Source organism: Aethalodelphis obliquidens, unplaced genomic scaffold, assembly GCF_003676395.1.
Source record: "Aethalodelphis obliquidens isolate GAN/ISIS:26980383/991018 unplaced genomic scaffold, ASM367639v1 scaffold10, whole genome shotgun sequence".
Lineage (NCBI taxonomy): Eukaryota > Metazoa > Chordata > Mammalia > Artiodactyla > Delphinidae > Aethalodelphis > Aethalodelphis obliquidens.
Window position 1 is genome coordinate 972754 of NW_020837954.1, and position 11236 is coordinate 983989.

The window sequence follows — 11236 nt, forward strand, 5'->3', positions numbered from 1 at the left end:
CAGTGGGGGCACACTCTGAAGCGGCTCTGTGAGCCCAGTGACAAAAGGCCATCCTGTCAGGTACACGGGAGGGAAGGAGGAGAGGGCTCAGCCAGTTCTCTTACAGACTCTTAGGTTGGAGCTCCAAGGGACCTTGTGATTCCTGCAAATTTGGACGTAGACCTCTTCCGCAAATCAGAATTGTATTTCAGAGCTCTTCTGTCTTTCCGATGGTGTGGCGAGCTATCTTGTGAAGAGAGTCATCACTCTTGTGAAGTTGTGGGTGTGTTTCTGTACCGGGAGGGTGGCCGTGAACTGGGCAGCGTTCACACAGCAGGACCCAGAGAGCAAAACCAATTTAACAGGGGGACTTCCCTGGCGGTCCAGTGGTCAGGACTCCACACTTCCACTGCGGAGGGCCTGGGTTCGATCCCTGGTCTGGGAACTAGGATCCCACAAGCTGCATGGCATGGCCAAAAAAACCCAATTTAATAGCGTTCTCAACCTTTGAAATGAGCTAGACTCCATCCATCTCCATTGTCCATCAGCTCCCCAAAGGACTGTGCTGGAAAAGATGGGCCCACGCTATGGCGGGACGGTGGATGTTCAGAAGCTCGGGAAAGCCGTGGTTCCTGAGGTCTCTGAGGGTCTCCTCACTCTCATGAGATGTGTGTCCCTGCAGGTTGAAGACAGCCTCTCCTCTTGAGGACTCTGATGGCCAGGCTAAGCAACCTCAGGGACTCCAGATGCCAAAGTGAGAAGGACAAGAAAAGGGAAAGTTGCTAGGAATACAGCAGGAGGTGTCCCAGGAGACATTTGGGGTTTCCTGACCAGATTGGGATTGAGGCTGGGATGGGAGTAGAAGCCTTGTGTTGATACCAGTGATACATAGTGGGGTCGGGGGTATCCTGGAAGGGAGGGCAGAGATGGCTTAGTGCTGATGTTCTGAACCCAGGATATCAGGAACACTTAGGGAGAGTCTGTAAAGCACGAACTCCTGCCCCCATCCCCACTCCTTTGGGAATAGACTCTCCAGAGGCAGGTAGATGCTGCAGGGTTCCAAAGGGAGTGGGGGGTGGTGAGGGCCAAGGCAGGGTGGAAAAGACAGGCCCAGGCCTTAGTCCCAGAGGAAAAAGGGAGTCTGGGTGAAGCTTTTAAATAGTATATGTTTGTGATAAACCTCGTGCTGGCCTTGTCCTGAAGATTTTTTATTTATTTTTTTTAATATTATCTTGACTTTTTAAAAAAAATTTATTTGTTTATTTTTGGCTGTGTTGAGTTTTCATTGCTGTGTGCGGGCTTTCTCTAGTTGCGGCGAGCGGGGGCTACTCTTCGTTGCGGTGCACGGGCTTCTCATTACGGTGGCTTCTCTTGTTGTGGAGCACGGGCTCTAGGCGCGTGGGCTTTAGTAGTTGTGGCTCCCGGGCTCTAGAGCGCAGGCTCAGTAGTTGTGGCTCGCGGGCTTAGTTGCTCCGTGGCATTTGGGATCTTCCCGGCCCAGGGATTGAACCCATGTCCCCTGCATTGGCAGGCAGATTCCTAACCGCTGCGCCACCAGGGAAATCCGTGTCCTGAAGTTTTAACAACAGAAAATAGAGGAACAGAGCTAGGCTAAAGGTCAAGAAATCTCCGTCCTAACATCAGCGCTACTGTTTAGTGGCTTTGTGACCTTGGACAAATCACTTCACCTCTCTGAGTCTCAGTTCCTTTTACTCTAAAATTAAGGGATTAGGCTTAATGGTTGCTAAGGTGTCTTTCCAGCTCTGAAAATACAGGTCTGTGATTCTAAGAGTGATTTAGTTTCTCTGCCACAAGGCGGTTTGGTACCTTGTTGTATTACATTTGGAAGGCGAGAGCTTAGGTGCTGCGCTTTGTTTATGGAATGTGATACCTGAGGCCAGCTCATCCATCTGCCAGCTTCTAGGCCAGGACCACCCCTGATCACTTGACAGAGCTTTCCCTGTAAGTGGGACACTGCTTCTGTGGGAATAAAATTCATTAAATTAGAAAATTTTAAAATGAGGGTTCCAGGATCCAGTGAGTTTGACAATCAGGGTTAAATGCATTCAACAGTTTCTAATATTAAAATGAGGGTTCCAGCGTCCAGTGAGTTTGACAATCAGGGTTAAATGCATTCAACAGTTTCTTTTTTTTTTTTACAAGATTTCTCAGAGCCTTTAACACACCAGTATGCATCTTGAATCTCTTAAGAGGGAGAATATGTAGTATATACCAAATAATTTGATTGTGAGATCCATTTTTCTTTTATTTATTTATTTACTTATTTATTTATGGCTGCATTGGGTCTTCGTTGCTGCGTGCAGGCTTTCTCTAGTTGTGTCAAGCAGGGGCTACTCTTCGTTGCGGCGCGCGGGCTTCTCACTGCGGTGGCTTCTCTTGTTGCAGAGTATGGACTCCAGGTGCACGGTCTTCAGCAGTTGCGGCGTGTGGGCTCGGTAGTTGCAGTGCGCAGGTTCTGGGATGTGCAGGCTTCAGTAGTTGGGGCCCGCAGGCTCGATAATTGTGGCTCGTGGACTCTAGATCGCAGGCTCAGTAGTTGTGGTGCGTGGGCTTAGTTGCTCCGCGGCATGTGGGATCTTCCCGGACCAGGGATCGAACCCGTGTCCCCTGTACTGGCAGGAGGATTCTTAATCACTGCGCCACCAGGGAAGTCCCGAGATCCATTTTTCTAAGGAGCATCTCATCGGATTCACGTGTCATAGAGCACCCCGAGAATGAAGTTTCACTATACTGACATCTCTTTTTCTTTAAAAACAACAACTCAAAGTTAGATGCCGTTACTCGCTTTTTCCCAAATCCTTGATCTTCAAGGTGGTAGGGGTGTCTACTTTTCCTACGCTGGAATCCTAAAGACAGACTGTCTTGTGTCACGGTCTTCCTAGGGCAGCCTTGCAGGCAGTGCCGGTCATCCTCAGTGAACTGCTGTTGAATCGACACCCCTCACGGTTCCCCATATGCTGCCCCATTCTCCCAGCAGCAGACACTCACAGGGTGCCCCCGACCTTGACAAGGGGTAGCGAAGGCCAAGTCAAGAGGGCTCCTCTGAGCCCAGAGTCTGGTCTTGGTGACCTGGTCTGAGGGTCACTGGGGCTGGATGGACCAGGTAGTAGCTGTTTACTCAGGTTTGGGGTTGGTTTTCTGTAAGAGACAGGGAAGAAAGCTGCCAGAGTCCACCCGCTAGGAATATATACTTGTCCAGGCTGGGCGGGGACGAGGAGTCGGCTGTGTCTCATTTGGGCAGGAAAGGCTGGGTCACTCTCACTTGGACTCAGTTTTTACACGCCCTTTTCCATGCCTCTGTCTTGTCACTCTGCCCTCCTTCTCCTTCATCCTTCTTTTGGATTCTTTCTGTCTCCCAGCCGCTCTGCTAAGCAGACAAACTCTCCTTCCTCCTCCCCCATCCCAGTCTCCTCTTCACACTCCCTCTGCCCCCCCAGCCTGGCAGCCTGCCCTTTAGGAATGTTAATTAGCATTCCCGATTTAATTAATTCAGTAGCTAATTAATGATTGGGGACTGGGGGTGGGGAGCTGGGGTGCAGGGGAGTTGGGGGCTGGAGGTGGCAGGGAGAAACAGCGGAGGCTGCAGAAGGCATCGCAGATGGCTGTGCGGTGGCTGGCACGGTGCCCACTGCCGTGGATGCAACACTCACACGCACGCACACGTACACACACACACACAAAAGGAAAGGGTGATCGAGAAATAAAAGCAGGGAGAGAAGGGCACAGGGGCCCTGGGAACTGGGGGTGGGGAAGGCTCTAGATCTATTTGAAGCTGCTCCGGAAGTGGAAGAGGGGAAAAAAAAAAAAAGAAAGCACCACAGGCGCAGCGAGAAGAGAGCTCTCCCGATACCCCACCCCGCCCCCACCCCACCCCAGCCACCCCTCCTCCCTGGCATGGGATTCATGGGCACCAGCTGAGGACAGGGTCCCCTCCCTCTGCCTGCCATAAACATTGGCACCGAGGACCCAGACTCAGAAGGACACGACATTCCCAAAGAAAATGGTTTTCCTTTTAAGTTGCTTTGTAAAATACATATGTATCTATTTTTTAAAAACATTGCACCCGTTTTGGTGTGAGGGCGAGGCGAAGGAAAGAAGGTGACTGAGCCAGGAGGAGAGAGCACAGATGGCTTGGTGGTGGTGTGGTGTGGTGAGTTGTGGGAGCAGCAGAGGGGTCCGGCAGAGGTTGGGCGTGGGCGGATGAGGACCCTGTTTTCCTCTTTTCCTTTTGCTGCGGATGAAGGAGAGAGAGAGAGAGAAAGAGAGAGAAAGGGGGTGGGGAGAGAAGCGAGACAGATGGCAGAGTGGAGAGGCGGCAGCCAGTGCCGGCACTGCCCAGCCTGGGCGGACCCAGCTCCCCCCGCCTGCCAGCTTCCAAATGCCACCCTTCCCCCATCCTCCCTCTCCCCATCCCCCCAGCTTGGCACTGATCTCAGAGAGAGAGGGAGGGATGCTGGGCAAAGAGCATCTGTTCCCTCCATTCTCCCAGCTCCATCGGCTGCCAACCTAGGGCCATCGCCTGCCTCCATCACCCTTCCTTCCGCCCGCCTGCCCGCCCGCCTCCCCACCCAATCCCAAATGGGTGCTGGATCAGGTGCCGAATCTGGCTGCCTCTCGGGTATACCAGTCACTATGCATTGCTGTGTGTCTGCCACCGCTGCCTGGCACTCAAGGGGCCGTGTGTGTGTATGTGTGTGTGTGCACGCGTGTATACGTACGCCTAAGTGCGTGCTGTATGTGAGCCTCCTGGGCATGGGTGGGGGTTGGCACTGCGGTTGCCAACCTAGTGTCCAACCAGAATGACAGAGGGATGGAGTGGAAGAAGGAGGGGAGAGGTTTGGGGCCTGGGAGGACAGAAGGAGGGTGCCTGAGTTGCTTCATGCTGCCTGCTTGCAGGCATGGGCACTGCGGCTGCCACCCTCATGCCCGCGGAGATGGAAGGAGGCGAATGGGGAGGGGGCAGCGGCAGGAGTCCTGGTGCTCTGGGAGGAAGGCTCGGGACCCGGGAGCCATTGGCATCACATCCGTCAGGCTGGCGCCCCAAGCGGGGTCCGTGGGAACGGGCCCCAGGGAGCAGAGAGGAGGGGCAGGGATGAGTTCCTGGTGTCGCTGTCCTTCTAGAGCTCAGCTCTGGGAAATGGTCGGGCTCTGAGGTGATTGGTCCTCTTCCAGTCTGGGAAAGTGAAGTGGTGGAGAGAGTAGCCAGGGAAGTGCCAAGAGGAGAGGTGTGCCCACCGCTCCCCAGGGAGAGCTCGTTGGGCTGGCAGACCTGGCAGACCGGCCCTTTGTCAGAGCACTGAAGAAGCAAGGGGACCCGGCAGGAGGTGGGCGGGTGCTGGCACTGCCCAGGCAGCCTGGCACAGGCTCTGGTGTTGTGTGAAGTGGGGAGGGTGGCGGTGTCTCTTGCCAATCTGCTTGAGAGGCTTGTTGTGCCAGGAGTGAGAAGGGAGGAGGAGAGATGGTGTGTGTGTGTGTGTGTGTGTGTGTGTGTGTGTGTGTGTGTGTGTGAGAGAGAGAGAGAGAGAGAGAGAGAGAGAGAGAGAGAGTTGTTTGGGAGAACAGACTTTTTTCTGCCGGGACCTCCTTCCCATTCCCTCTTAGGTGTGGGGAGTGGAGCGACAGACGGAGAGAGGCGTGAGGACACAAAGGAGGAAACACGCCATTGCCAAGACCCCAAGGAAGGAGGATGGAGAGGCTGGCAGTCCTGCCTGGCCCCCAGCCAGTTTCCTGCTAAAGATGGCCAGATCCCCTTGCCTGGTCTGTATATGTTACTCTGCGGGCGTCTGCGGGGGAGGGAAGGGCTTGCTTGTGAGCTGGGATCTAGAATGGGAAGGGCACCTTTCTGCGGATCCCATTTGGACTCTCCACTCTAACAAGTGAAGTGTCTGGTTTTCTCCCTGGTGCCCTTCTCCCCTCCCCCTCCCTCTGCCCCAGCCCTCTTTCATCTCTATCACCACCTGGCTCCTGCCGCTTGGCACCCAACCAACTAGATGCCGCCCCGCTTGGCAGCACTGCACTGGCACGTGAACGCCGTCTCAGATCCTGGCACTGCGGCAAACCCAAAGCCACCAAACATGCTCATGACCGCCACTTGGTGGCAGTGAGAGTGGCGCACACAGGCGTGCCACGCGCCGGGTGGAGCCCTGCTGGGGAGGAGCTGAGGACACCCTCAATAGAGGGGCTGAATCCTTGCTCTCCAGCCAACCCCAAGTCCGCCTTCCTTCCAACCAGACACCACCTCCCTCCTCCTACCCCCCGCCACGCCCAAGAAAGGGATTAAGATGGTGCCACTCTGTGTTTGAGCAGAATTCCAAGGGAAGCTGGAGCACAGAGGGACAAGGGCACGTTTAAGAGTCACGCCCAAGGCTCCAGGCTGGTGGACTCTATTCCTCTCTGGGGAGCAAGGACAGAAAAAAAAAAAAAAATCCTAAGAGGGCAAAATGAGATCCTACAGAGAGGCCAGCCAGCTATGCTGCCACTAAGATGGTGCCAGAAGAGATTGGAAGGGAAAGAGTAGGAAGAAGGAGAGCCCCTCAGGCCTTGCTGCTGGGTAGTGGGGTAGTTGGTGCCTGTGTGTATTTCGTTCTTCCCTGTGCCTTGTGATTGGCTGAGCTGTGGTTGAGTTGAACTGGTTCTTTCTCCCTTGTGAAAAGGCCCATATTCAATAACAGTCCTAGAAAGGTGGAGATGTGCTCTAGGCCTAGAGAGGTGGGCAGGTGTTAGGAAGACAAAGGCAACTTGGACTTGTCCTTCCAGAAAGACCACTCAAGGAGGTTTTGTGTTTAGGAATTTCTCTATGGCTTCCCAATTCGAGGTGGACAGATTTCCCTGTCTTTGAAATCCACCTCTGGAAGAGAGACCACGGATCAGCAATGAGCCCTGCCTGGTAAGAGAGGAAGGCCCCTAGGAGCGGAACCCCAGCATCTGTGGTGACACAGACCAGCCCTACACCTCCAGACGCAGTGCCATCAGCAGTCCTGCTAAACTGGACCTTGGGCCTCCATGTGGAAGAACTCCTAGCAGGTTGGGCTTTCCTTGCTTCCTGGGTGGCCAGAGGCTGTGAGTCAGTGACTAGGAAGATACTCGGGTAGAAGAATTGGTGGCTCTGGGTGATGTCAGGGGAGGCTGGACAGCTCAGATGGGGGTAGGACCTGCTCAGAGGGGAGTAATGCCATTGCCCGGCCTGGGGTCTCTCTTACTTCAGCACCTCTGGAAGTGGATGCAGCTTCAGAAGAAGCAAGGTGGTTTCCACAGCAGAGGAGAAAACAGGGAGGCACTCAGTCAAGGGTGATGCTTGTAACACTTCTCCTGTTGAAGAATAGGCACCATAAGCAGAAGACATAGTCAGATTTCCAAATGTCAGGGTAATGAGGAGGATAATCTGGGGGTGAAGCTAGTCCCCTGTGGCAGCCCCAGCCGTAGCAGGGTTAGGCCTTGGGTGCTGGAGAGTTGGGGGCAGGTCGCAGATGTAGACAGGGCTGAGCGATCTAAATAAGTGCTTCTCAGACTCCAGAAAGCACTGAATCACTTCAAGAGTTTCTGATTCAGTCGGTCTGAGGTGTGGTCCAGGAATGTGCATTTTGAACAAGTTCTCAGGTGACCATTGATGCAGGTGGGCAAAACTTTGAGAAACACTGTTCTAAGAGATGGCAGTCACCTTGTAGGACAGTTATTCAGGTCTGGATTTCCCACGCCTTTTACATCTTTCTTCATCCCCCCCAACCATATGAATGTCTATGCGGTCATGCATGGGATATATGTGTTGGGGGGTGTGGGGATGTGTGTTTTTAGGTGGGGGCAGCAGGAGGAAAAGGAGAGATTGTGAGGTCAAAGCAGGCAGATTTAACTTGTTAGAACTATGCTTCTCACTGGCAGGAGTTATCACAGAAGAACCCCTTACGGGACACTTTCGGCCTCCAGGTTCTGATGGATGGCTGCCCTGTTTCTGAAACCAGACCACTGAGAACCCCTAGGTTAGGAGCGTCGTCGGGAGATTGCTCTCTGCGGTCCGGTCAGATGGGTGTGGATTCTGTGGCTCGGTACAGGATGGGTCCTGGTTACACTTCTCTCTGGAGGCAGGTCAGGGTCCCGGGGAGTGGAAGCAGGGGTCGGCAGAGTCCAGGGCCTGGCCTGCTGCTGATGCTTAGTGAGTTGCTGCCGGTGCTGCTGTTTGAGCACTGGGCGGGGCTCTCCAGGAGCGAGCCCAGCGGAGGCCAGGCCAGTTGAGAAGACATGCTGCAGGTTGGGATATCAGGGAGGGACTGTGGATGTGGGGCAGTGCTGAGCTCCTGCTGATGACTTGTTCCAGTCTTTTAGCCACTGTTTGTTTAAGAGTGTGTGTATGGCTGGGGAGAAGTATGAGTCCATCCTGGTCACCTTTCCCCCATCACTTTCTTTCTGGTCCACCTGTAATCAACCTGCTTCCCCACTAGCCTCTAGCCAGACACCTCTCCACGACTGGAAGCTGCAAGAAACATGAGGCTCAGACTACTGGCAGGGAATAATGCCATTGACCCCTTGTCTCTCCTTTGTCTGAAGGCTGTGGGGATTCTCTATATGAAGGAGAATGATGGGGTGGGTGGGTCCTCACTCAATTTTATGTTCTTCTGGGAGTTTGTCTTTCCCCGGGAGGCTTTCCCTGGGGATCGATCACTTCCCGTCTTTCCCCAGATTTAACGAGTCCTGGCCTAGGTCTTCTACGAACATCCTCTCTGGCTTTTTTTTTCATCTCATCTTTTCACAATTGTATCCACGCTGTAATGCTGTAAACCCCTGAGGATGGGCCTGTAGCCTTTCTTATTGTAGCCAGAACTTCGTTGGAATTGGGACATTTCTTCCTTACTCAATTCACTGAGAATGACATCCTCAGGGCTTACAGGTTTCTCATTAGTTGCTCCCCAATACCTGGCCCTTCATGTAACACAGGGTCCCAGCACAGTTTATCCCTGTGTTTCATATAAATTTTCCTCAGAGTTTCTTCCTGGTTTCTCTTCTACCTCCCTCCCCTCCCTAGCCAGGCTCTTCTGTCCCCCAGATTACAGGGTTCCTGGTAAGGACAGCTACTCAGTCAGCTCCAGTCCACGACTGTGAATGTACATGGTGTCTCCACACCAGAGGAATTTAAGGTCCTTTCCCATGGATTAATGGTCAACATTTGGTCACCCTTCTTGACACTGGTTACATTTCTCTGTTTATAAGCTTTTCCTACTTCCTGTTGTGTGAAGAAAATTACTACGTATTGGAGGGTGTTTTTACTTAACGGGAGTGTAGTTGATGACTCTGGGGCACGGCCCTTGTGCCTGTATGCCCGTGGGGCCCGTTCTTTCTGGCATTTGTGTGTGTCCGTGTAGCTCTCTCTATACATGGTTCTGCTGCTGTTTCCGACGGTGTGCTTGCTTGCTTCTTTGGTGCAGTCGTATACACAGAGCTCTGTATTTCAGATGTGAGTATCTATACAGGGATGAATGATTAGAGGAGCGAATGTGTCTACTCCAGGGGCTAGAGGGTCGGGGGGAAGAACAGGTCTCTTTCTGTGGTCCTATTGCAGACTCTGCCCCATTTGGCCACTACGGCTTCAGATTTTCTCATTTTCTTCCACAGACTTTGATTTTTGTTCCTAGTTGAGAACTGGGTACCTTAAGCCATCCCCATACAGGCTCTGGTTTAGAGCAAAGACAGCCAAGATCATTTCCACCTCCTCCTCCTGGTACTGACCCTGACAGTAAGTAGGGTGGACCAGAATTTGGATGCTTTAGGACCTGGGTATGTCAGAAACCCTAAGCCTTTGCCCCGAGCCATGGAAGACCAGTCTTATGAGCCCTTGATTCAGGCTCACTTTAGAGCTGGCGGGGAGGGGCGGGCACCACAAGATAGGTATGGATGTGCCATGCGCTCGAGTTGGTTTACTGCTCCACAGAAGCAACACAGTTTAACCTGGGCGGCTTGGCATTCACCTCTAGCATTCTGCGTGGGGCTGTGCCGACTCAGCCTCTGTCCACAGGAGCCACCCACTCACTGAATCTCCAGTGCAGAAGTGCTGCTGCTGAGGATTGTGGTCTCAGGAAGGGGTCAGGGAGGAATGCTCCAGCCACTGGGAACATGGAACCGCACACCCTCCAGAAGCACGTTGACTGACCTAGGTCAGCAGTTGGCCAGGCTCTTCTGTCCCCCAGGTTATAGGGTTCCTGGTAAGGACAGCTACTCAGTCAGCTTTAGTCCACGACTGTGAATGTACGTGGGATTCTCCACGCCAGGGAATCTGGGTGTAAGAGATTATTAACTCCTGGTGAATATATTCATAGTTCAAACTAAAGCCAACCTACCCTGGCTGTAAATCCCTAAAATGCATGAAACCACACCTCTAATCATCCCATGCAAGGTGTTTGCCAAGGTTTTCTTTAAAACGTTCCCTCTTTTTCTCCTGTTTTTTTTTTCTCTAATTTTTCTTTGTTTGTTTTCAACTTTTATACACATATCACATTCCCAGAAAGCACAGAGTGAAAAAGCTTCTTTCCTCATACACATGCTGCTAAGAAAATAGTTTTATACACGGAATTTCAACAGGAGAGAGAAAAGGATAGAGAGGGAGGGAGGGAGGGGTGCACGAGAGATGCTGAGGTGGGGGAAAGGTGGGAGCAGCAATAGCAAGCCCATGGTTGGGCAATTTCACTCTTCTTGCTTGCATTTGTAACTGGCATTTTTGGCATCATCAGAATAAGTAATCCACCCCACCCCTGATGTGCTAGGTTAGGAGCTTTTCATTTTAGAAATGAATGGGACCAGAAGTGAGATTCACAGAGCATATGGAGACTAGGAACTGAGCTAAGTTTTCCCTCCCCTTTTCTCTCCTCCTATCTTTTCTGCACATAAGCCACTGCTTCAGTATTAACATGTTCAAGGAACAGAGTGACAGGCCAGGAAACCTAAATCCCAGGGCTGGCTGAATTTGTGTGTTTGCATGTATGAAATGGATCCTGGTAGTAGAAGCAGCCTGCAGGGAGAGTTTGGAAGGAGACTACCTAGAAGGGGGAGGTCTTAGGGGCAAGGGTCGTAGGAGAGACTACCTGTAGGACTGGGAAATTTTTGCAGGCTTTTCTTTGCTAAAACACCTGCGTCTCCACCCAGTGCCACTGTGGCTGGGCTTTGGAGTTGCCACAGTTACTTGATGCTTACAGAGACAACGAGGTTAGAGGTGGGGAACCCTCTTCTAGCACATTCCTCATCTGTTGGTTCCCTT

At 52.5% G+C, this 11236-nt stretch overlaps 1 protein-coding gene across 2 annotated transcripts in view; it reads left to right on the plus strand.

Annotated features, from left to right (window-relative positions):
• NGDN (neuroguidin) overlaps positions 1-11236 on the plus strand; it is a 53486-nt gene that overhangs the window by 26913 nt on the left and 15337 nt on the right. The window contains exons 11-12 of one of the 2 annotated variants that reach the window (XM_027110853.1): positions 5602-5757; positions 6787-9501. In XM_027110853.1, the coding sequence (XP_026966654.1) occupies positions 5602-5757; positions 6787-6890 (260 nt within the window). In that variant the 3' untranslated portion in view covers positions 6891-9501. Of the gene's footprint in view, positions 1-5601; positions 5758-6786; positions 9502-11236 lie in introns of those variants that run through there. The other variant, XM_027110854.1, reaches the window with a different exon arrangement.